Here is a 27611-nt window from a genome sequence, read left to right on the forward strand (position 1 = left end):
ATGGCTCCGAGGAAAAAAAACCATTTCCCTTTTTTCTTGTCTTTTGGGAAACGCAATTAATTTTCAGGTGATTTCTGAGGAATCGAGAGGAAAACTATTATAGTGAATTGTATTTTTTCTTTCTCTTTTCTTTTCGGGGGTTTGATTAATCCTTATACTTTTATCTGGTAAGGAGAGTGTAAGAGCTGCCAAAAACTAAAAACTTTTTTATTGCTGCTCAGAAGAAAATAATAATAATGAACTTGTAGGCTATATGAAAATAGCATAAATTCATATTCCCCGTCGCCTTTTCTTGATTCGAATAATCAATGTTGCTCTTTGAAAATACGTTTAATCCTTTGATTGGTTGTCTGTTTTCTCTCAGTCATTCAAGATGTTTTCAGGTTGGGGGGAAAAACCCCGAGGTGTTGGAGGGACGGTTGTGCTGGTGGTGTAATATTGAAGTGTTGGAGAGAGGGCGCAGTGATGGTGGAGATGTAGGATGAAAGAAAAGGATGATGTGATGTTTTTGTTGTTGTTATGAAAAGTAATGATTTTCATTGCACTAAGGTTATGTTTACGGGTGAGAAATTATGGGTGAGCAGGATAAGAAGCTATGGAGGATGATGTTGGTAGGCCATAGGTAAAGGAAATGAAAATCCTATCGGATATAATTATATTACACCTACTATATAAAAGCGCGAAGAATTTAAAGCATGAATGTCTGTTCTTACAGAGTAGCATATGAAGCACACAAAAAATCTGTTATGCACCATATTAGTTTTATAATAGGAGTATTGATATTTTGGTAAATTTTCGTTTTGCTTAAAAATCCAGTAAATAACTTTTGGATGCAATTACAGCTTGAAAGCAAAGACTATAATGTACGAGAAAAAAAAAATGCTCTGGTAATAAACCTCCCAAAAACTCTACGGATAACCCAACGAGTATTTCACTACCGACTCGTATGAACTCTAGGCGTCTTCGATACCCAATAGTTTGAGCGCTAACTGAAATATGATATGCGCCCGGAGAGTTATGTTAATTATGTCCGCTGTTTATGAAGTTATGCTAATCCCTACTTCGGCAAGGTCTGTGAATCTCTTATGCTAATAGAACTTTAATGGGTGTTCTGCTAATTAGTTAATCGTTTTGTGCTAATAATGATTCAGCTCAGAAATTCGATGCCCAAGTTTCTCTCTCTCTCTCTCTCTCTCTCTCTCTCTCTCTCTCTCTCTCTCTCTCTCTCTCTCTCTCTCTCTCGACGTTTCTCCTTCAAACAGGGCCTTCTGCCAAACTCCCAAAGAGAAATTTGAAGCAATTTAGGAGGATTTTGGATGAGTTTATGATTACTGACTCCTGGAAAGTATTTGGACCATATTAGCACTTACAAAAGCTAAGCCTACTGAAACATACAGAATTGAACATGGAATAACATAGCCAGAGGTGAAAGAGAAGAAACAAGAGAATGGAGAAGGGTGGTTTTCCTGATTGGTAGGTTTTGTGGGGGGGAGGGGGGGTCGTCGAAGTGAATGGAGATTTTGAGGTTAAGGGGCCTCTCGTTTAGGCGGTAGTAATTTATTCATGCGTTATAATCATCTTTCCATTTTCAGTGGCAGTAACTTTCATCATCAGCGGCATAATCGTCTTTTAACAGAACAAAAGCAGGTCGATTTTAGTGGGAAAGGACGCGTTTGCCATTTGACCTTAGGGTGGTTTGAGCATAGAGAGTTCATCCATTCGGACGAAAGAGAACAGACTCGCTCGGTTTTAATGAGGCTGTGAGAATTCTCTCTCTCTCTCTCTCTCTCTCTCTCTCTCTCTCTCTCTCTCTCTCTCTCTCTCTCTCAGACTTACAATACCATTTTTGTACATGTTTTTAATCATCATCATCATCATCATTGGTTGTCATTAACCTGTGTGTCCTGAGAAGTGTCAAGGACTCTTATTATCAGTTATGGTGACATGAAATGTGAATCATATTTCCTAACATACTCTAATGTATTTCATTTACAATTACGTTCTGTGAATCTTATACTAAAATGTTTCGTGTCTCCATTTATTCATGTATTGTGTTCATTAGTTTCATGTATGCTTTCTTATTTATCATTTATCATTTATCAGCACTTTGCAAATATATTTTTAATAAATCATTTTCTCGAAACATGAGTTTTAACTCGCTACATATGTGATTTGAAATCTTTTGATTATGCCCCTATAAATTGCTGTTTGTGTCCTAATAGAAATTATTTATAGAGCACTTTATGATTTGATTTATTATGTGATAAAGTTCATAAAATACTTTGTAACAGGCCAATTTCCTTTTCTTAACACATTCTATTTTTATATTGTACTTTGTTATCTTAAACCTGTTTATTTCTGAAAGCAGTGTTTATATATCAAATCACATTGTTGAAATGTGTCGTGTTTCAAATAAGAGTTCTTATATGTATGCCCTATTTATCAAGTATGTGTATACAAACAACAAAGATATTTAGTTATTCCCAAAGTTATTAGTATAATTATCCTATGCAAATGGTGGTATTTACTGTAATGATTGCGATGCAGAGGTATCTAAAATATGTTTATTAGGACGTGGGTGTTTGGGCACTAATACCAAGTCTTTGTTTGTGATAAATAGAGCATTGCTATTCACAAAATTAATGAGGTATTTTTTTCAGTGTATTTATGGCTGTTACGTACATTCTGCCATCCTGCCCACCTTTCACCGCCGTTGCTACTGGCTTCTTCAGGTAAGTCACTTAACAACTTACCTTCTATAAATCCTACTTTACGTAATTATGAGATATATTTTTTTACTCCTTTTAAGTAATGCTCATGGTGATGTAAGTGGCGTTTATTTATTTATAACGAGTCCTTTATGAAGATCAGATTAAAATGGAAGCCATTTCATAACTGTTTTCTTGATGGACAGAAAGAGAGATGAGGGATGGCCATAGAATTGAAATATGTAAGACGCAGCTTTGTCTTCAATTCACCCTCACACTGAGCCACTCAGTCTTCCTTCTCCCTTTTGCTCAGTAAATTTATCATTTCGCACCCTCTAGTTTTGTAGACAAAACTTTTAATGACATATACATAAGTAACCCTGGTAATCATGTGTATTCGTCCGTTAAACATCCAAAATTTTATTTGTTAGTGTTTAAAACTCGGTTATACTATTCTCTCTGAATTAAATGTTCTGTCAATCTAGCATTTTTAGGTACATAAGTAACCTTGGTAATCATATGAATTTATAGATTAATTTTCCAGAATTTGGTCTGTATGTGTTTCAAATTCAACAGTGTCATTCCCTTTTAATGATGTTATTTCAACATAGTATTTTTTGAAGCAACATAGTATTTTTTGAAGATTTTTCTCTACTCAAAGGTTTTGTCTTTTTCAGAATCCAGATATCGTGTTGGTGCACTACTTGAACGTGCCCTACCCAGATGACAACAAACTCGTAATGGCCTCCAGTATCTCCTTGTGGGCGGACAAGAAAGAGTGGACCAAAGAGGAGCTCATTAGCCAGCTCAAACCTATGTGTTAGTACAACTTACAATGTTCATTTTCGTTTTTCAATTACTAATGACATGATACATTTTCTCTCTCTCTCTCTCTCTCTCTCTCTCTCTCTCTCTCTCTCTCTCTCTCTCTCTCTCAGTTATACTGAATTTCTTGAAATATGTAAACTAATAACTTTATTGTGCTCTCTCTCTCTCTCTCTCTCTTTCTCATTCTCTCTCGTCTCTCTCTCTCTCTCTCTCTCTCTCTCTCTCTCTCTCAATCCAAGAGAGTATTAAGTAGATTAGGAGAGTGCCTTTTCTCACTGTTTAATTTTTATACTATTAATATGTACCAGTACATGTCATTGACCAAATGCTTACTTTTTCTGTTCAGAGTTTGGATAGATAGTTCTTTAGTTTCAATTCGCTAAAAGAGAAATGTTAAAATGAATGAGAGTGTTGTTGGCGTGTTTACTGAGCTTCTTTTACCCTGGCTTCCGCAGTCTTCAGCGAGGATGAACCGGACCTCAACAACGAACTCGAGATCTCGGTAAATATTACTTCTCTTTCCGTATGTTGGCCGTCTTGATTGTTTTAAGGCTAACTCTCAAGCAGCTGATTGCCTTTGTATGAGCCATTTCATAACCTTGATGAGGATTAGCGATGGTTTTTTCCTCTTATTTTTTTTTAAGTGGTAAGGATGACACTATACACTTCTAAAGACTGTGATAATCAGGAGTATGCAGTGTCTAATCTTGCTCATAGTAAAGGAGGAAGTGAAATTCCTTGTTCATAAATAGCTACTAAAATCTCTTGATAATGACTGATTCACTTTCATGAATGAAGCTGGTTCTTTCTCCCTCTCCTGTAGACATTTACAGTAAACAGCACAATAACTGTCCTCTACAGTGTTTGTTTTGGATGCCATTGTGTGTTATTAGCTTCTGATCTAGGCCGCATTGAAAGAAAAGTGCATGAAGTATGGGTCTAAACTATTGTTATGAGATATCTCTCATCCTCAGCCATGTATGTTCCACATATATAAACTTATATTCTACATCTCCTGCCTCGTCGTTATTAATGACAGTTATTCGTGGAAATTTCTAAATGTATTTAAATGATTTTTTCCATCCCAGTTGAAAAAATGTTTACCATGAAGTGCTTATTGCTGTATGACATAAAGTTCTCCTCATTGCCAGTCTGATATCTCATAATTGTTTTAAGCTTTGATTTTGGGGTTTACTCGCATCTTATTGGTGTCCCTAATATATATTTATTGCCATTTATATCACTTATAATTTAATCAAGTATGGTTCAAGATTGATTCAATAAAATTAAATGAATGTATGCCAGGTTGTAGGTTATTTGAAGTAAAATATGTTAGACAGCATTTTAGGAATTTATGTTTTAACAAAGATTTAATACTAGTTTTATATATTTCACTATGGCTTTGACAGTAGATTAACTTAAGTTGAAACTAACTTTTCAACCTTTCAACAATACATATTTCAGTTACTCAGACCAGTGCCAGTAGTCCGTGGCAAAATGTCTGAAATGACAAAGACAAAAATTAATATTTTGTCTAACCTGACCTTATATTTTCCCAAGCAGTTATCTTTGCTGAAGATAGAAACTTTATACTATTACATTTCAACATCATGAAAGACTAAATTGACATTCATTAATCGTAAATTGAGATTCCACCAAATTTCATTTTGCATTAAAAACACTTTAATGGCATTAGGTTAGCAGTTTTTAGTAGGATTCCTTCAGACAACAGAAGTTAGCTGTAAAAATACTCCAATATACATTACGTATTTAGATTTAATTAGATTAACCTTATTCAAATTGATGTGTTTGGAGAACTCTATGTATGTATAGTTGATGAGATTTGATCTAGGTTTCACAAATACGTATATGAAATTTGTCTTCAGAACTTGCTTGGAGCAATTGTTCTTGCCAAGTAGAGCATTGTAATGTATACAGTACTATTTATCACTTATTATGTAGTCTTGTACTAATAATATGTAAGTTATTACTGGATATCAAGAGGTAGGAGAGAAGGAGCAAGTCCTTACTTGATAATGAGTTTTGTTTTGGAAATAATTTCCCTGTAACATGGTATTTAATATTGTAGCAGTTATTATATCCCTTGAAATACTCATTTATACTTGTATACACCCGTACGTATTGTGTAGACGTACATGTCAACTCCTTCAGATACCTACCTTTGTCACTTGGTCTTTGTTTAACTATAGAAAATCCATAGGATCTGAAAATTGCAACAAATTGAATAAAATATTAACACTATTAACAAACCTGTAAATATTATTGACACCCTACATACAGACATATGGATAAGGTCTTATAAACTACAAGCCTATTAAATTTGTTCATTTATTACTGTAGCATTTGTTCATAAGTTTATGCACTATTTCATTATTCTCAAAACAAACAGCCATTAAATTCTGAGCCAGTTTTTGTTTTGATCCACTAGGTTTCAGGTATTCATCTTTATAATTTATGGACATTCTGTAGGGGTTGACATGCACATGTAAAGATAAATTTAACTTTTAACAATGAGCTACATTTCATTTTTTGTTTGTGGTACTGAACTGTATATTTTTCAGAATCACAGAAATTGTCAGTTCAGTTGTGTAGAATTTTGGAGTAGATATGCTCCCATTCTCCCTTCCTCAGGCAATATAAGTGTTGAATGTGATGTGTATAGAGTATGTTGATGTTAGTTGTCCCTCACATAACAAATTCTTGCTCTACTAGGTTATTTGGCCTGATCTCTGCAGCAGACTTTTATTTTTGGCTCTTTTGTAGTGCCCTTTTTTTAATTCTAGCTAGAGCAAAATCAAGGGAGATGAAATTTTTCCCCGAAAGTAAATATTTTACTATTCTAGATGAATTCTTTTAAAAATTATCTCTACTACTCAGCTTTCCCCCCCCCCCCCCCCCCATAAATCCTGATATTTGAATATCAACACGATACTTTTTTGAAATAACATCTGTTGCATGTGACTAAATCCTAGTAATTGAAGCTCTGAATGATCTTTAAATATATATAGTACTCTGTTAACCTCCCCTCCCCACTCATCAATTATCCCCCTTGAGTGCGCTCAGTGACCCCAGTATCAGTGTTGAGTGTTTCCATGTTCTTTTAGCCTTCGTGTGGAGGTCGGGTGTACAGCCAGATCAGCAAGGTCAGTCTCTTCCATATCCTCTTCCGCCCCCCCCCCCGATGCATCTTCTGCTTAACCCTTCCTTTTCCTTAACCTCCACAGTCACAGTCAGCATCATGGATATGGTTTAAGGATTGGCTTCTCTGCAGTTCGCCATTAAGAGACTGGTCGAATTGTGGTCTAACCCAATCATAACTGTTTTATGCATCACTTTGACATAACTGGTCATTCAATAGTTCGTATTTTTTGCATTTTGAGATTTTTTACCTCAGTGCAGTTGTTCCTGAATTTTTATTTAACCAAACGATATCTCGCATGAGCAGAAGAGGTACAGTAACCTTAACTCGTGCAGTACAGAGAGGGTCCTCATTATTTTCCTAAAACTGTACCTTATGTATGTAAACTAGTGTTATTTATCATTACCTCTTGAGTATTCATAGCTATAAAATTAATATTGGTTTACTGTGTGCTTTTTTCCAAAGTTATATATGAAAACAGACTATCATTGAGTCTTGTGAATACTTTGGCTCATCATGATTTGTAATCAACTTCTCATGTCTTGTAAGTGAAGATGTTAAAGGTTAGATACCACTAGAAATTACAAGTACGTATTGGGATATTTTAGCATGGGTACCCTAGGACTGGATTTTTTTATGAATTTATATATATTGTAAATGAAAAAGAGGTTGCAATGTTTTTTGAAAAGATATTGGATATATAATTTTTTTTATAAGAATAATAATCTTGTTTTTATATCTTCAACATCATATTTTTCTCAGTTATTTTTCCCACATAGAAGTAATGAGAACCTTCTGTATATAACAGATATATTAAATTGCAGTTTTTAAGTTTTTCATCTGCCGTAGACTTTATCCATATGGCAAAGATTTTTCAACTAATTAATCTGGTCAGTCATGATATATAGACTACAAGAAAGGTAATTGATGATGGTATGATAAATCGCTTGTAAATAAGTATTTTGGTAATGCTTAGGCTTCAAAATTGCAAAATAGTCATCCAATAATTAAGCAGTGTATAAAATCAGTGAGTTTTTTGTTCAATGGAAACTGAGTCACCATTGTTAATCATCAATACATATACTTCAGTTCTGTCTTCCTTAGTGTGGATTGTATCTAGATGTCACTTACAGTTTCTCCTGTTTACTGTGGATATAAAATTCAAAATAAAAAAAGTCTGAAATTCATTGTGGTGATATTCAGCTTTTCAGTACTCTGTGTTAAACTGTTGATTGCATTCCATTACATTAGGCCATAAAGAATTCTTAATATTTATTTTGAATCTTAACTAGCTTTTTCATAGCTATTTTCCCATCACTATTTTCATGTTCCTGTAAAAAGAATGAGTAATTTTGAATTTCTAGCAAATACTTTTTCAGTTCTCAAGATAATTTTGACGAGTTCATTAGATGAAATGGAAGTTTTTGTCATGTGAAATACTAAATTGCACTTTTTCAATTTGGTTTATGCATCACTTCCCCCAGTTTGGGTGATGTTTAATTCCCCTTTAGAATATTTTCAAATAGCTATTGCAAGCTGACATCCCTGCATGCAGTGCCATCGGTTATCGCATTTTTGCCCTAGTCAGGTTTAACATCCTTTTTAAATGTCATGCAGGAATCTCTGATGCTTCATAAGCACTCATATTGAATTTGTAGATTTGCCCATAGAAATTTGACATTTCTTCATCAGCCAGTCTGTTAATAAACTGTATATGTCCTTTTATAAGACTCCTTTAGTTATTTTGTCTATTACAGGGCTGTTGAAAAGGTAAGCAATGTTAGTGCATGCATGTGTAAAGAAAGCATGATAATAACCTGGAGTCTGTTGTTAAATCCATATCATTAAGACTAGATGAAATTTATTTATTTACATATCATTTATAAAATCATGATATGTAAACATAATGAAAGTATGCTTTTCAGGATTAGTGTCTTTTTTACTCTTTACATGTGTTAATTGAAATTATTTTGCTTGTTTTATTTTTCAATATTCCCTCATTCTATACTGATAGTCTGTATAACATTTTAAAATTTGTTTGATATACTCGGTAAACAATCAAAGGAGACAAATCTGTTAGAGAATTCTTTAGTATATAATGTAGGTGTGGATAGACTGCAATATTTCAGTAACCAAAGTATAAAAACAGACTGCAGAGACAGTGGAAGCTATCGTTGCGCAACTCATGGAAAAGCAGCGTGTTGCAAGGGCAGCAGCAGCCGCAGCAGCCGTTGCCAATAAAGGTGGTGTTGAATGTGGATGTGGAGCAGGTGTTGGTGGCGAGCACAACAAACAGTGCACGTTACATCCGCTACGACGTCTCGGTGTGGCCAAACTACCCCACCATCACCATCACCACCATCATCACCATCACCATGATTCAGCTAACACAGTTACGTCTTCACGGCAGGCACTTGTAGCCATGCCAACACCATCAGATTCTGATACAAATAACCAGGTTTGTTGAAGAGCTTCTGTATAAGTTTTACATATGTACTTCTCTGCTGTGGTGTTCTAATTTTAAACTCATTGTCATTAGAAAGGGAAACTTAATAATTTTTTAAGAGAATTTATATTATGTAGAATACTTATAGGTTATGGGTGCAATTTAAGAAATAAAATAGTACTTAAGGCATTTAAGTGTTTGGTTTCCAAATGCAGTGTTTAAACTTAATTTTGAATAACATTTATGAATGCATTAAGTTTTAGATCAGTATTTTTTGTTGCATAAAATCACTAAAGGTATCCAAATTTTAGTGCTGGAGAACAACAAGGTGGAATAGATTTAATAACCGGTTAACATATTATTAGAATAATAGTATATAAATTTCCCCTTCAGATATGTGATGATCAGTAACCCACTTTATTATTTATTAGCTTTAATTTTGAGTTTATATTTAATGTATTGCAAAAGCAACCACACAAAAAAACATAGCCTTTCAGGTATTTTGACATTAGTATTTTTTTCAATTTGAAAGTGATAACTTTATGGCTTTTTTTTCTCTATCTAGGGAACTGCAGTACTACAGTTTATAGCCTAAGATATTTATGCACAGTCATTGTACTTGATACTTGAGCTTCTTGTTAAAATTTAGAATAGAAAATTCAGACAAGGCAGTTTTAGATCTAGATCTTAGGTATATATTTATGTAATTACATATTTTAAGCATCGTTGTGAATGAAATTAAATTTTTGTGCTAAAATTATAGAAAATTTTCATAGACTGTAGTCTGTGTATACAGAAAAGTTACTTACCACAGTTATATAATTTTAATCCATGATAAAGCTACATCTGTTCATCGAAAGTACAGTGCACTTTAGTATGTATTATACAAATCATTTGAATTATTCCAGTATGAATTTAGTATATGAAAATTATGTTTGCTGCACATGAAGAAAATAGAATAATATAGTTAATAGTAGTATTTATATATATTCAAGAATCCTCTTATTAAGGTGCTTATGTTTTGTATGAATAGTAGAACCTAGAAACATGAGTGGATTCCCATATGTTTAACATAGGTTCCCAGCTAAATTTTATTTAGTTTTAATTAGAATTACAAAATAAGTTAAGATTATAAATACAGCACGTACACCAAACTTATCAGAAGGTTAATTTATACATTACATCAACTCTGCAGCATATACTTTTAAAACCAGCTTTCTACCCCAAAACAGTATCTTCCCCCCCCCTTTTTTTTTTATAACCCATCACAGTATGTTTTGATGCTTTTTTTAAGTATTCTTATGGCACTTTCAGAAACTAAACAGAATACAATTTTTCCTGGATTCTTCATAACAAGATATGAGTAGATAACATTCAAAATGCTTGTTAGTACTAATATTCAGTCTTCGTTTAGACATTTAGTTAATTTCCCTTGAGTTTGTTTTTAGATTTTATTTTAGAAATCCTTCATTTCTTGAGTCTGCAACATATGCAGTATGTACACTGAAGGAGTCTTAACACTTTAGACGCATTTTATTGTATATTGATTTTAATCTTACATAGTATATATAATCTTCTAGGTTGTATGACTTTACCTCATTCATTACGTACTGTAGGTGGATGATTTTAGTAGAGCATGGCTAAACCTGTTAGTCTTCATGAAAACAATCTATTACTTTCACACAAATGTGATAGCCAAAGGAAGATAGCAATTCTGAGATATGGGTAAGACTTCTGTGGTACTTGATGCCAGTTTGGTAATGTCAGGTAAACTATTTATTTATTTTACTTGAACCACATGATGATCACATTTTTATGTATTCTGAGTAATTTGCAAGAAAGGGAGCATTGCTATTTTGGTAACATGGTGCTTTCCAGCTCTCCAAGGTAATGCCACATAGTAGTCCAGAAGCTCTGTCTAATTTTCAAAATCTGTTAGTTTTATTGACAAAGTCTTTTACTTTTGAATTTGACTTCTTTTATATTGTTTTATTTGTAAGTCATGTTACAAAATTTTAAAAGATAATTATATAGCAATTGTTGTAAGAGAGAGTTTTTTAAAATCTTTTTAAAATTGCACAACTTTGGTGTCCAAGTTAAATTTTTCATTCTTAATATATAACTCAAGATTGGAATAGCATTCTGGAACAACAAGCAGAAAACTACTCAACCACCAGTAGATGCAACTATCATAAATTAACTTAAAAATGATTAGTTTTATCTGTTAAAGTATAGTAAAATACCATCGGTCAACTGCATTTTAGTTTGTAGCTACTAAAATAATTTTTAAAAAGTATTCTGGGCATTTTTCAATGTTAAGATGTTGAAATTTTTTTTATTTTCTTGCCCTGATATCTCTTCATCCAGTTGATTGCTCAAATTACATTAGGTGTTTATCGTCAGTGGTTATGGTCAGATTTAATTTCTATTTTAGTTATATGCTCATCATCATTGTGATTTTGAAAAGAACCTATCAGGCTTGCAGTTAAATTTTTTACCTTTAATGTTATACGTACTTCATTTTTATATCATTAAAAGTGTTGTGAAGATTCAAATTATCTTATTAATTGTTCGTTTGGAAAGGTCAGTGTCATTTGTAATCAAATGTGCTTTGTATTATATAAATAATTTTGTGTGAGTACGTAGTTTCATATTGGCTTAAAGTATTTTACCAGCATTGGTAGAGTCAGTTCCATAGATCTTCCTTTACAGACCTTTAGATTAGTTTAAATTTATTCTATTGTGTGAAGTCAAGCCATGGCTGTTGGACTCCATGGGCAGACTGGTTAATAATAGGCACTTCAGTATGCTTGCACTCGAGAACATACCTTTCTGCAAGGAAACAAAATATGTAGTCTTATTCAATTTCTTTTATAATCATTGCATGAATAGTAGGTGATGCAAAGCAGTCAGTAGAATTATGATAACTGAAAGTCCTTTCTACTACTGATGCAGTTCAAAAAGAATTTAAGCAGATTATAGTTCTGTGGTAATATTGAATAATATTTAGGGCTTTACTCTGATGAAGTTTAGTTGTTGGAATTTGGTAGATCAGGCATTATACAGTTATAAATACTGTACCTATTATTTTTATGGAGTATTTTTGCCTAAATAGTATTTAGTTAAGACAATTCACTGGAAGAACTAATCAATAATGTTATTGAACCTAAGATATATTTAGGGTTTTCTGGTGTGACAATAAAGCCTTTTTGTTTATTTTGCAAATCCACCATTTAAATACTGAATGTAATACAGTAATTTGTATTATGACAAAGGCTATCCACCCCTGTTAATTGTCCATATCAAAAAAAATCTTTATAGAGTATTCTTGCTCTTAAAAGAAAAGTATGCTACATTACAATTAAGTAAATATTCTCATGAAGTGGCTGCTTATAGAATTAATTGAAGTATTAGTATTTGAAAGAATATATTACTAATGAAAAGACAACAGCAGTTCTCAAGTATTTTCCCAACTGATTTGAAAATTGATATGACAGTCCATTGGTTTTTTATTATAGAATAGTAAACATACTGCTGTTTTCTTGGAACATAATATGAAGAAACTTAAGATAAATCATTTGCTTCCTATCATTTCATTGGGAATCTTGCAGATATCTGTCCTTGTACATCATATACATGAGGCCATTTCACTTATTAAAGTGCAAACTAAATTGTGACTATTATTTTATTTGAAATATGTACAGTATAGAATATAGCACTGTACCAAGTTCTTTAAGATTCCACTTATATAAACTTCACATTTCTTTGGTCCCTTGAGATTATATAGAGGAATGACAGCTATATATTATACTGATGAATTGAAATAATTCTTTGTTCTTAGCTTCACTTTAGTGTAACCTACAAGCATGAAAGTAATAAGGAAGATTCTGTATTTCCGTAATGTAGTGGGAGGAACTGAAGAAGGCTGTATTATACTAACCTTCTTGATATCTGCAATATTTTACAGGAAATTAGTTACTGGAATGTATATAATTTTTTATGCTGAATTTAGAGTCAACAAGGCTTTTAAAAATTATTACTAAAGTATTTTAGCAGAAAAATATTTACTTTTTTTTTTTCTTTTAAGTAACTTGCCCAGATGAATCATCTGAGGATAATTTAATCTCACAAGATGAAAAGTTGTTTTTGTTTTGAGTAAATATTAGCATCACTACCGAGCTATCACATCATTACTCTGATCTGACTCTTACCATATTATCAGATTTTGATAACCAAGCCTCTGTCATATATAAGGAATGATGAACAATTTCCCGCTAGTTCCACAGAAATTCAGATCACTACTTTTATTAAATTATCATAGTTCAATTTTATAATGAACTTGTGAAAAATACTTCCGGCACCGAAGAGCGCTAAAGTTATTTTGTCCCCTTAATTCATGAATTCATGATTTTTATATTACAGAAACCTGTTGAAATGTCTATTTTTTGAGATAATATGACTTGAATTCCAAACGTTCATTATTTTTAGTTAATAAGCACTCACATGGTTGAAAACTAATTACTGTATGGTTTTTCACTTGGTGAATCATTAGATTTCCCTTTATATTGTTAGTTGTCTGAAGTCTTGCAAATGAAAAAGATAAGGGTTTCCTTATCAGCAATCACCTCCTAAATTTTGAAAGCTTTAGAAAGCTTAAACTATTATACAAGGGAAATTTTATCTTTTAGGCTGGGTAGATGATTCAGTCTTGTTTTTGCATTTCTAGGATTTACTAAAATTCTGAACAGGTGATTTTTAAATCTGAATGACTGTCATGCGACTGCCAAAGCCATGTTGCGAATGGGATGGATAGCCTTTGTTGAGTGTGAAATAGTTTGAAATGGCTTTTTTAAACTTTGTTAATTTCTGAAATTTTGAAGCTTTCCACTTAACTGGACTTGTTTTATATAGTCAATAAGATCTGGACATTTTCCATGACTAACTTGTTAAGCTTTTACATATATATATATATATTATATATATATTATATATAGATATATATATATATAGTGTATGAGTATTATCACATCACTGTGATTCATACATGCACATTAAGCTATAAATGTCCTTTAATATCTAATTCACTCTACCTCAGAATTAATATAATTTCATATATGTTAACAGAAGGGGACACTTTTAGTTGTTAAGAAATTCGTCGGCTCATGGCCGCAAACCACGGAACCAAGAATTCAGGACATTCAGCGAAGCGCCTTTACCCACAAGGCTATCACGAGATAGCATTGTGGGTAAAAGTGCTTCATTGTATGTCCTGAATTCTTGGTTCCATGGTTTGCGCCCATGAGCTGACAAATTTTTTATCTAACTAAAAAATTCCCCTTCAGTTGACATACTACGTATATGAAAATATATTAATTCTGAGGTAGAGTGAATTAGATATTAAGGGACATTTGTAGCTTAATGCACACACATATATATATATATATATCTATATATATATATATATATATATATGTATATATACATACATATATAATATATCAAATGGGAACCCAGTAAAGTTTTTTATGAATATATCATAATACATTTAGCCTTGCAAAATTTTAATCAATTTTAGTACAATTATGAAACATGTTGAAAGGTAAAAGTCATAAGCTGATATATATACCCTCACAGCTTCATGCAATATATGACTGAATGTGTGAAGTTGAGGGGGTTGTAGCATGTTAGTGGCTACATCCCCCAGCCTGCCATGAGTCCACCCTGGCTTGCCCTGATCAACTGTAAATACCACAGTGTGGTCAGGTTATTCCCTGTGCATGCATGTGATGGCTGCATGCTGCTGCTCCCACAGGTGTCGTCAACGAGTGGGCCAGGTGGGTGCGTCACCCCCCAGTACCAGGGCGTAACTCAGGAGGGGGCCTGCCCACCAGAGCCCCCACCCTCCACCAGCAATACATCTAATAACAACAACAATAATAATAACAACAACAACAATAACAATAATAATAACAACAACAACACCAATAGCAACAATACAACGCCCAACAGCAATACAAATCTGAACACCACTACAGCCCCGCTAATCCTGAACCTGTCCAACATCCAGGGCGGGGGTGGGCTGCTCATCCTCAACAGTGGTGGTGGGGGTGGGCACCACCCTGCTGCACATCCCCCTCTGGCCGGCCCCCTCACGCTCACATCGTATTTGGGGCAGCCTCATCCAATATCTACAGCTGCCTCTATCGTCCATGGACCACCACTCGTCCCACACTCCACCCATGTAGCGCATCTCCACCACGCACCACATCACCATCATCCACATCATCACCATCATTTACAACACCATCCAGCGCAGCAGCATGGACCACAACAGGGTCATGGCCCACAGCAAGGTGGTCAACAACCACAACATAATGCCAATCTCTTGGTGAAACGTGAGGGTGACAAGGGGGACGTGATGGAAAGTCTCAAGCTAGATGCAACAAATGGGAACCTTGCACTGGATTCAGGGACCTTTGCTAATTTGGTGTCCAGCTTGGAAGCAGGTGAGGCAAGAACAACTCAACAGCACCAACAGCAGCAACAGCAACAGCAGCAGCAACAGCAACAACAGCAACAGCAGCAGCAGTCCTCAAAGGATACCTTTCTAGGTATAAAAGCAGAGCTTTCTGAACTTACTGCAGAAAAAACAGAGCTTTTTTCAGATACATTAGATTTGTCTCCTGATGACATTCAGAAGACTCTCTCAGCAAACCTTCCAGCAGGCTCATGTAGCCGTAAGGCACCTTCCTCATCTGATGTCAATCCTATGGACTTCATTGATAATGATATGACATCTCCAGAGGATGATGTGCTTGCCAATTTGGATGCTTTTGATATGTTGAGTGACTTCCCTGATTTGGATCACTATGATACATCACCTCCAGACAACCTGAACAGCAACAACAGCAATAGCAGTAGCAGCACAAACAACAGTGGCAAGAGTGTTACCAATCAGAGCCAGCAAACCACAAGGATGGATTATAGGGAGAACACTGCAAATATAACAGACTATTCTCCTGAGTGGGCATACCCTGAGGTAAATTCTTTCATAGTTTTTCTGATATATAGATATTGACTTGCATTGCAAAAAGTTCCTCATTTTTAGTGTGTTGAGATGATGTATTTTTTTCAGATTGCATTATTTTCATTATGTGCAGAATGTTTCATTTTTCTTTCCAAGGGTGGAGTGAAGGTGCTAGTAACTGGACCATGGTATAGCAGTTCCTCTCCTTACACAGTACTCTTTGATGGTGTTCCCACAGCTACTACTCTTGTTCAGTCTGGTGTCTTACGCTGTTATTGTCCAGGTAACTTTGATATTTTTGTAAGGAATTCAAGTACCTACTTCAGTGAATTTAAGACTTCATTTGCGGCTTAAAGCTGCTATAATTTTGAAATTATCTGATGGATACATATTGTAATTTAAAAGTTAACCATTAATAAAGGAATTCCAGACTTGTGACAACCAGAATTATCTCAGTACGCCTGGTTAAGAAAATAGAAAATAGGTGTTTCTTGATAGCCCAGACACATAACTTACTCTGTAACAAGTTCCCCCCCTTCCCAAAACATTTGCAGGATGTTCACATACACCTACTAGGTATATGACTAAATGTGCTTACACGTTTTCATGTGAAAACACATAATTTACAAAACTTAGTTCATTCTTCCATACAATATGATTTGTTAACATTTCTGAGAAAGTTTTAAGGTATCTTTGTAAGTGAAGATATTTGGCCAAATTTACTCTTGTTCTGATTCACAGTGTTTCTTTTGTGCATTATGACATACTATATATCAATATATTTCAAGAGAACTTCATCAACACCTGCTTTAAGATTTTCCTCTAAAAAATAAACTAATTGTAATGTACACATCTTCCCTTCAGTCATTAACAAAACAGAATATGGTGAATGGTACATGCATATTTGAATATTTGGGTATGAATGAAATTTTATGGCTTATCACAGGGAGGGGAATTGTTACAAGAATTCTTAAAGAATTGCTTAAAAGCAGTGTAAAATATTCGGAGATTCATTATCAACATTTTTATTGTAGACGCATTTATGGTATGGAAAACTTTATGTTTATATACCATAAACAGTGATTTTATTATTATTATTATTTTTATTTATTTTTTTTTTTTTTACAGCACATGAAGTTGGTTTAGTAACTCTTCAGGTTGCCTGCGAAGGATTCGTCATCTCCAATTCTGTGATATTTGAGTACAAACAGCCTCCATCCGATGAAAATAAAGTGAAGGAGGTGAGATGATATTGTATTTTCATCATACATTACAATACTATAAGTAGAGGAGGATTCAAGTGAGCCATCTAATTAAAACTTTGATTTTACTGTATTTATTGCACGGTATTGTTTTAAATCTGTTCTCAAGAAGACAATTTCAGATCATCATATGTTTGGTCATTAATGGGTATTTTGAATAAGCCAATTTTCTCTAGATATAAAGACTTGAGTTGTTTCTAATCTCACAAAGAGAATGGACAAGGACTGGCTGTAAGTGTAAGTGTTTTTTGAAGAGCAAGTTAACTTACGTCTGCTGTGCTTTGTAAGTTAGATATTACTAATAGAGCCAAGCTTACATTGGTTTTCATTGCTTTCACAGGAGCAGGTTGTACGGGAGCAAGATGAGCACCTTCTCAAGTTCACACTCCTCCAGCGGTTAGAAACGATGGAAACAAGGGTCCAAGTTTGCCCCGACAGCCAGAAAAGCCCATCCAATTACGAGAGTGATGTCATGATGCACAAAGCCCATAACTTTGAGGTAACTGTATGTCTAATTTTGTTCCTTGCAAGGCAAGTTGGGTAGATGAAAGTGATATTTGGAGTTGTTGATCGGTTACCTTCCATTTTGATGATATTTTATAAAGTATATTCAACAAGAAATAGATGACAGACCTCTACAGTATTATAAAAGGCTTTTATGAGTTCAAACAGATCAGTAAAGTATACAATTTATCTGCTGCTAAGTATTTCCAATTAAAAACTATACAGTATTTGTACAATTTTTCTCTGATATACTGTATAAAAAACCTTGATAATTAAAGACTACAAACATTACTTTTTCAATTCTTACAATTTCAGGAGCGAGTTGTAGTTTACTGCCAAAGGATGATTGGAAAACAGTGGCTTGGTATGGATCATGGGTTTGCAGCTGAATTACCAGAGCTCCATGGCTTAACTCTTTTGCACTTAGCAGCCATGCTTGGATACTCTAGGTATGGAACACATCTACAATTTTGTGTTTTTTTCCCCAACTGACAGTAACATACAGCACTATGGTTGTGTTAGTAATATATATATATATAATATATATATATATATATATGTATATATATAATATATATATATATATCTATATATAGATATATATATATATATATGATATAGATATATAGATATAGATATGTATAGATATCGAGATATATATATATAGATATATTATATATATATATATATATATATATTATATATATATATATATATATATATATATATATATATAGTATATATATATATATATATCTGCAATTAGCCAACGTACTTGTGTATCATCTGATCTCGTATATGTTACCCTCAATATTTTGTCTCCAAAATATATGATCTTGTATATCTTATATCTTGCGAGCTGCATTTGCGGTAGATTATACAAGGCTATGTAATACTTTCATTTCGGTATATTATACTAGGAAAGGCTTCTTGTGCATATCTCAGTTTTGGTATATTCCAGTGATAATGCATTTTACATCTAAGTGTGTTGACTAAGTCATAGGCCTAGAAGCTAAAAGGCTAAATACGAATCACCATACACAACCAGGCTTACCAAACTTGTGGCTCATGTAATATTTCACAACTATTTCTTATAAGTAACAACTTGTAGCTTATCTAATAATTCATTACTATTTTCTTCAATTGTCAACATTTTTGCGTTTCATGCAAACAATTGCAAGGATTGATGTAACCAAATCGAGAAACAGCTGTTTGTGACATCATTTGCCGTAATTAAGATTTGTGTTAAAGCTGTTAACTGATTTGTGTTAAAGCTGTTAACTTGTTAAAGCTTGCTAATTCTCCGTGGTAATGGTGACGCCGATAAATAAAAATAATATATGTTCTATTCATTGTTCATGCAATGGAGAAGGTCTTGGGAATTAAACAACAGGTTTTATCTGCGGCCGTATAAAACGAATAACATGCAGCCTGCCAAACAATTTGGAATAGGTGAAAGTGAAATTGCACCATTATTTCTTTTGAAAGTTAAAGTTTTTGCATATCTAAATCAATTTGCATTATTTAAACAGAGTTTGTTGATATACAAGAAAAATGTATCTCCAATTTCTGTTTCATCTAGTAACAAATGTCAATTGAGATGTCGGTAAGGTAGTGCTTAAATCAGCTGAGAGTTTGACAATGTAAACATTACAAAATACAAAGAGGTCTTGATTCTAGTGTTTATATTCTGTAATACCATGATAATATACTTTACTTGGATACTGTATGCAAAGCAAGATTTATTAAAATCAGCATTATTTTAAAGATATGGTTTTATGTTTGCCTTTGGCAGATGTTTATTCCTTCTACAAAAAAATTGCCTGTTTTCATTTTTTTTTCTTTTACTATAAGAGATCGTATCCATAAATTGTCATACAAACAGCCTACAAGTCAAAGAATTTGATACTGTATGAATACATTATGCTGAAGATAAAATGGAAATGAGACTTTTAAAAACTTAGGTAAATGTTGGTGTTTGTTAAGGGTCTTTCTTAAGCAGCCAACCACTGTTTATCTCTTAGTAAATTAGCTATGTGGGAGACTTCAAAAGTATTGCCGGAGGTCGGTGACCTAATGTTGACAGCAGTATCAGAGGAAGATTTTGCAGATATGTTTAAAAGATGGAAGAGTAGAAAGTTATGGTGGCAGCTGGAAGGGAAGTAGTTTAAAAATTTTCCAAAAGGATTTTATGGGAAATGTAAGTATCAGGTACAAAAGACCTAGTAGTTGCTTCTTGGAGTTTATTTTTTAGCAAATGTGTGTTGAACATTAGGCTACTGACATTCATTTCCATAGCAAATGATTAGGTTTAGAGATACTGATCCCACCTCATATCCTACGGTGGGAAAGGTTTTTTTTTTTTTTTTTTAGGGAAGCGGGCACAAAATGAGTAAAAAACATATACCTAGGTGGAATTAACCTAATATATCCTTAGAAAGCCAGATCCTTACCTGTTCTGGGGCTTCACCCCTTTTTTGCCCTGACTCCAGGAGAGCAAACACCCACCAACACTTAATCTAACATAGATTACGGGGTCCACACTTACCCAAGAGGGCCATACATACACCCTTTCTGGACTCTCCACCTAGCCTAACCTAGGATACTGTGTCCTTAACCTAGCTAGGGAGCTTCCCGTCAAACAGCCATACCTAAGGTACTATGTATATATTTTGAACAATAAGCATTGTTACCTAACCTAATTTAGGGCACCAGGTCCCCATCTGGCCCACCACTAACATACTAATTGTAGGTTACCAGGTCCTTACTTTCCTATTGCTTTATATCACTTTGAACACTTTCAGAGACCCTTACCTCAATTATAGTCAGATCTTGCAGGCGTTTGGGGATGGTAGGATGTCCTTGTATTTTCCTCTTTTGCATTTGTCTGAACCAGAAACATGTTTCCCACTTCTGTCCCTCATAATTATAGGATATAAGGGAAACCCAGTATTTTTGAACTGCTAATATGTTACAGTCAGTACAAAAAAAGAAATACAGGGAACAAGACACGATCGTACACCTTGACACCTGCATGGCATTAAGATAATTTTATAGTGTCCAAATATGAAAAAAAAAGACTGCCATATGTCAAACAGATACTTTCTTAGGAGAAATGCAATATAGAATGTCAGTTGATTCAGCCCTCTGGAATGAAGAGCCAGGAAAGTTTAAATTACATTAACTCATAATTTAGGGTTTACCACCTCTTTTGTAGTTGCCTTGCAAACAATATACATACACGCACTAAATTTCATTGAATTACTGAGGGTATTGATGTGTTTCACCGCAGGAAGGTGTTGAAAAGTAATTGTTCCGCTTTCATCTCTGTCAGCAATGGCCATAAATAAAAAATCTTACTCCTAAGATTGTAGTAGCCTTGATAGTTATAAAAAATTTATTCATTAAGTAGTTGAACAGTAGACTGATGTATTCTAAACACTTTTACTGCATTTATCATTCGTCAGATACATTTAATCCAGGTTGCTAATTTTATCTGAAAACCAAATTTTGTTATGCAAGTAGTAATTTATATACTGTACAGCATTTATTCTAACAGCAATACATTTTTTCTGTTAATGTAACAGGTTAATTGTATCATTGTTACGTTGGCGTGATGAGAACCCTTCACTAGTACTTGAAAGTGAAGTGGATGCTCTGCGGCAGGATTCTCGTGGCTGCACACCTTTGAGCTGGGCTTGTTCTAGAGGGCATAGGGACACAGCCCTGCTTTTGTATCGCTGGAACTCTCAAGCTGTGTTGTCTCAAAACCAGCTTGGACAGACACCCTTGCAATGTGCTAAGTTGAACGGTAAGTTTGATACAACATTGTATTTCAAATTTAATTGATCTTGTTTAACTGAGGTAAGACAAATTTTTTTTCCTAAACTGGAATTTTCTGTCGTTGTTGGAAGCGCAATATGTGAGGCTCATTTACTGAAACTGTATGTCAGTTCTTTAAATAACTAAGTGACAGTACATGGGGTATTGGTAATGGGTAAGTTTCAGTTGACATTAAATTAAAAATTGTTACTACAGTAACTGTTAATCATGGTAAATTTCCTAAAAATTACAGACAACTATGGAAATATATAAAGTATAGTATCATAAAAAAATGTTAAGTCCAGGTAATAATAACAAAACTGAAGGACAAAGGAAACATGATGATTTTTCCAAAGATAAGAATTTAGTGATCACTGTATGCCTTTTAAGCTTTACGAATTTTGAGTGATCATTTTTGTTGCCATAATTTAAAAAGTTGAACTGATGGTTTTGAAATGGTTTGGATTCAAAGAGGATATTTGAATCATATTTAAACATGTAGTAAAATGTTGTCCAATTATAACAGTAAAGCTAAATACGTAGTGCCCTTGTGGAGTTTGAGATTGCTGGGACCTAAGAGGTTCAACTGCCCCCTAGGTTACCAGCCATTGGACAGTATACTGTATGTATGTAGTTCTTATTTTTTTACTACAAGCTAGGACTGAATTTAGAATCAGATTATAATAGATTTCAATTTCAGGTCATCATAAACTGGCAGAAGAGTTGCACCTCTTAGAAAGACAAAGAACCCAAACTGGCAGTATTGAGGGCCTTCACCTATCTCTATCTGCATCTTCTTCTAGCACACAGCTCTCTACTTCCACATCTACAGCCTCTTCAACTTCCACTACACCTGGAGCTACACCCGCTTTTACATTATCTGGGACAGCTCACCAATCACCTGATGTGTTCCTCCGGCCTTCACCACGCAGGTACAATATTGGAAAATGGTAATATGTACTGTGCTTTGTGCACCGTATTCTTGTAGTATATACTCCTCCTTCATGACATATTGTAAAAATATCTCGGAACATTATCTATCTATCACTATTTGCCTTTATGTATTATTACAGGTATTTCCCCATTTACAAAGTTTCATTTTACAATAAATCAAGTTTGCGATGAGGTCAGCAGTTCCAATAGTTTTGAAGTTACAAAGTATGTAGTAAGTATATCTTAGTTTAATCAGACCACTGAGCTGACTAACAGCTCTTCTAGGGCTGGTCCGAAGGATTAGATATTTTTACGTGGCTAGGAACCAATGGGTCACTTAACAACAGGACCTACAGCTTATTGTGGGATCTGTACCACATTATATCAAGAAATGAATTTGTATCACTAGAAATAAATTCCTCCGATTTCATGTTGGCCGAGCCGAGAATCGAACTTCGGAACACCAGAGTGGTAGCCGAGTGCAAAAACACTCGTCCAACAAGGATCGAAGTTACAAAGCAATACCAATATGACAGTATTGAAAATATTTTAAATTTCGCTTATGAAGGGTGTAGGCAGCAGCGTACGATGGTGTCATAAGCTTCTTCGAGTTATGTTTATGATACAGTAACTCATATTTCATGAAAGGATTTTTATGTACAGTACATACTGGGAGAGAGAATTCCTTGCCCTACCATTTTGCACATTTTACCAGGTTCCAGTTGGCGCCTGAAGAATTTCTCCTTACATTAACCCTCTTACGCCGACTGGACGTATTTTACGTCGACATTCTTTGTCTCCCGTGTGCCGACTGGACGTATTTTACGTCGACTTACAAAAGTTTTTTTTAAAATTCGCGGAAAAATACTTATAGGCCTACCAGCCTAAAACTTTTGAATCACGCGCCTTGGGGGATGCTGGGAGTTCACGGATCAAGGTGTTGTTTTGTTTACAATCATTACGCAGGCGCGCAAGCGTGAATTTCTTTCTTGCCGCACTAAAAAGTATCTGTGACACATCTCGGAAATTATTTCGTCACTTTGACATCATTTTTGTACCTTTGTAAATTAGCCGTTACATGAAGTATTATATATGAAAATGTGTGCATTTTTATGTAGAATACAACAATAAAATACTCATGATTGTAGCTTTTATCAGTTTTGAGATATTTTCATATAAATAACGATAATTGCCAAAATTTCAACCTTCGGTCAAATTTGACTTTACCGAAATATTTTTATGGTGATTTTATGCTTGTGATACAGTATAATTCATATTTTGTTAAAGGATATGTACAGTACTGAGAGAGAGAGAGAGAGAGAGAGAGAGAGAGCGAGAGAGAGAGAGAGAGAGAGAGAGAGAGAGAGAGAGAGAGAGAGAGAGAGAGAGAGAAATGAGGTATTTTACACTGGTCAAACGAATCAGAGGGAATTGGCTGTTTTGCAATTTTATTTAACATGTTAGTTTAACATTGTATTACACTTGCTTTACAATCATGTTAAAAATAGTAATAATTCCATTAATACATTCATTCCTTTTAGCAACTAAAAAAAATTATGTTCCTAATTCTTTCAGTGTAGGCTGAATCAGGTGATTGTGAGAATCACTTTTTTTTGCCACAGCTGGGAAATTTTTTTTTCTTTTTTTTTCTTTTTTTTTTCTTTTTTACCAATTACAAAGATGATATATCAGTATAATAATATAGTATAAAGATCCTGTAAGAAAAATAACAGTTCCATTACCATTACCTTATGTATCTTAGCTACAGCTGTAATAGCCTATTTGACTTTTGCAAATGGATACTGTGAATGTAACATCTGGGCTAGCCTAGGTCTGTAGTTCACACACAGTCTACACATTTTTATCTCGTGTATGGTAGTAACAATATGGTAACAACTGCTAAGGAAGTTGTTGTACAAAAATACTTTAACAGTCACAAAACCATGGTAAGCTGTGCCTGTGGTGTAGGCTAGGCTACCTTATACTATATAAATTGTACTGTATACCCTAGTGTAGTCTAGGCTAATTTCAAGTTACTTTTGTTTCAAGAAACTATGGGGTTTTTGTGACATAACCCTATCGAAAATGGGGAAATACCTGTATACAATTTGCAGTCTCCTTTTGATGTTTGCCTTAATTATTTTCATTAATACTCATCTAATTAATATTTATGGTAACATGTACATTCTTCAAGTCTGTTTTCTTGATTCAAATCATCATAGTAGGCACCAAGTAATTTCTTTTCAATCTCTGATATTTTGCAGGTGTGACTTTAAGAAGCAACGACACCTGAGTGTTGATTTACCTCTGAGCAGTGAAGATCAGTGTCGTCCAGTCGGATGTCCATCACCAGTGTCCTCTTGGAGTGACACATCAGCCCGAAGAGGAAGACTAATTAAAAGGCCATCAGTAGACTCTGGAATAAATCTAGCAAATGTAGACACCTTCAAAAGAGCAAGTTTAGACTCTGGCCTTGATGTCCTGCAAAAGTACTCGAGGCAAGTCTTTTGAAGTTTGAAGAGTATTGTTTGTGTTATATTACCAACTTTACATGTAAGTTTTAATTTTTATAGTATTTGTTTTTGCTGTCATGCTGGCGAAACATTAACCACTAGTTATTGACCGTCAGTCGTGTAGAAATATAATTTCAGTTTTACATAGAATGCATTGTTTTTTTATAAGTCAGGGTAATTTTAATTCATGTTTCCCCTGCTGATTTGTAGCTTTAGAAGTTTTTAAATTGTGAAAGAATTACGTATAATATTCCTCTGAAATAAGGATATATATAGTATACATATAATATCCTTTTCAAATTGGTATTATAAACAGCTTATTATATGAAATAAGCATGATATAACAGTATCATGCATTAATCCATTAAAAGTTAGAGGACATAAAAGGATAATAAGTTTAATCGTAGTTTAAGACTGGCAAATCTTTTCAGGGGTGAAGGTGCCAGTCCACAAGTTTCAGCACCTTCCCTCACATTGGACAGTGCTGGAGATGATGTATTGGACTCTCCAATGCCTTTCCAGTTTAATCCAGGTACTTCATACGTTTATGATCTACTCAGTTTTTAGGAAATCTAGTATTCAACAGGCAAGAGCCAACAACAGGCACACATTTTTTTTAACTAGAGTATCTTGTATATTTCTTATAAATCATCAAAGCTTGGTGCTTTGAAATTAAGGATGCTTTTTATCAAAGTGTAGACTGTCATGTTTGCTTAAGATATTTATCCTTATGGCTTTTGTTTTTTAGAAACCTTCTTCATCATAATGTATCTGTATTTCTATGGGCATGAATATAATTTTTATTAAATTTCTTTTTTAACTCAAAGGGTCTGTGTTTATGCATGTTTAACTGAATTCTAGTTGAACCAAGTTCTTTGTATTTTTACATGATACAATGCATAAGTGCCACTTCCATATATTGTTTAGCACAGCTTTTTTTTCATTGTTCTATTTTAAATTTTAGATCTATTGTTATAAAATTAGTATTGCAGTTACTACCTAGTGCTGGTCTGCTTCTGCAATTCTTTAAAATAAGGTAAGCTTTATGTGGCTAGTTTAACAAAAAAATAAAATATATTACTTGAATGTTATCAATGTTAGGAGGGTCTCAACTTATTCTGGTAACAAACTTCAGTAACAAGTGTGGCATGATTGTCGCAGGTGCAAGCAGTCAGCTCCAGACTGAAGCGGACGAAGAAGATCATTCATCTCTCAGAGGTAAGTTTTTTCATTGAGCAAACTTTCCTTGTCTTGATGTTAGTGTTACAGAATGATAGTATTGTAGTCAACAAGGTCATGATATACTTTGTTTTTAGAGCTGACTACCATCTAATGGATTACTACAAAGAAATATTTTATATTTTTACTTAGGTTATTTATTTGGTTAAGTCACTAATAACTTCCCCCATCAGTTTACAGTACAGTAGTATAATGAAAATATCTCTATAATAGATGCTGAACAATAAATTTGTTACAAATATTCTAACTACAGAATGAATTATATAATTTTATGCTGTTGACACATTTTATTCATTTAGAATTCTACATATTTGGCTAAATATATGTATATTTTTTTACAGTACACTTACAATTTTTTTTATTTTATAATAAAAGAGGTAAAGAAAAAAACTATGTGGATAGCTTTTTAGTACTTTGCATTCTTTGTGATAGTTATCTTAAATATATTCTTATGTTTATGTGTGACATTCACCAATAAGACTATATCACAGGCGGGTGAATTTCAATAGTTACTTGGAACACATAAATAACTACTTTGTACTTGCCTATTGTAGCTGATGTTTAAATTAGTACTCTTGCAGTTAAGTACAGATGTTACAGCATTATGTTGTCTCCCTCTTTCAATGTTAATTTTTTCTTCCTGTACATTCAGTATCATTGTCATTTAACATTTTTTATGTCACTTTCCCTTTAAGGGGTTAGACTTGAAATGAGTTCTCTTCTGTACTCCCATCTGGTCTAGACTTTCATGTGCCATCTTCCTTGTTTTCTGAACTTGCTACTTCTGTATCTACTACTTTCCTGACTAACTTTTCCATGTCTTGTCCAAACCATCTCAATTTTTGAGGTATGAATTTGAAAATATGGAAGCTGCCTAGTGTACACATGAGTATGTCAGTCACCTGTACCTTTACATATTTTAAGATGATACCCAATTCTTTGCTCTTTTTCAGTATGCTTCTTCATTAAAAGTTAATGGAAATAGGTTTCTGTGAAAATGGTATTTCAACAGATATTATCACAGATCTAATCATGTTACAATGACACCACCCTTGTTGGCATCAAATGTTTACCCTATATTGTGTCTAATGTACCATCTTTAGGGACATTTTGTATTTTGTTCAACTCAAGTTAACTATGCCTAACTTTGATGGTCTGCATTTATGGCA

The 27611-nt window shown here is 33.9% G+C and overlaps 1 protein-coding gene across 9 annotated transcripts in view; it reads left to right on the plus strand.

The window, feature by feature from the left end:
* The window catches only part of LOC135208674 (calmodulin-binding transcription activator 2-like), a 579281-nt gene that overhangs the window by 526677 nt on the left and 24993 nt on the right, over window positions 1-27611 (plus strand). For 5 of the 9 annotated variants that reach the window (XM_064241109.1, XM_064241106.1, XM_064241108.1 and 2 more), the window contains 15 exons: window positions 2661-2732; window positions 3386-3527; window positions 3992-4038; window positions 6662-6700; window positions 8846-9154; window positions 14955-16181; window positions 16326-16452; window positions 17298-17410; window positions 17772-17930; window positions 18251-18384; window positions 21523-21746; window positions 22458-22689; window positions 24955-25188; window positions 25635-25735; window positions 26365-26421. In XM_064241109.1, coding sequence (XP_064097179.1) covers window positions 2661-2732; window positions 3386-3527; window positions 3992-4038; window positions 6662-6700; window positions 8846-9154; window positions 14955-16181; window positions 16326-16452; window positions 17298-17410; window positions 17772-17930; window positions 18251-18384; window positions 21523-21746; window positions 22458-22689; window positions 24955-25188; window positions 25635-25735; window positions 26365-26421 — 3217 coding nt within the window. Of the gene's footprint in view, window positions 1-2660; window positions 2733-3385; window positions 3528-3991; window positions 4039-6661; window positions 6701-8834; window positions 9155-14954; window positions 16182-16325; window positions 16453-17297; window positions 17411-17771; window positions 17931-18250; window positions 18385-21522; window positions 21747-22457; window positions 22690-24954; window positions 25189-25634; window positions 25736-26364; window positions 26422-27611 lie in introns of those variants that run through there. The other 4 variants (XM_064241114.1, XM_064241112.1, XM_064241110.1 and 1 more) reach the window with 4 other exon arrangements.

Source organism: Macrobrachium nipponense, chromosome 35 (genome assembly GCF_015104395.2).
Source record: "Macrobrachium nipponense isolate FS-2020 chromosome 35, ASM1510439v2, whole genome shotgun sequence".
Taxonomy (NCBI): Eukaryota; Metazoa; Arthropoda; class Malacostraca; order Decapoda; family Palaemonidae; genus Macrobrachium; species Macrobrachium nipponense.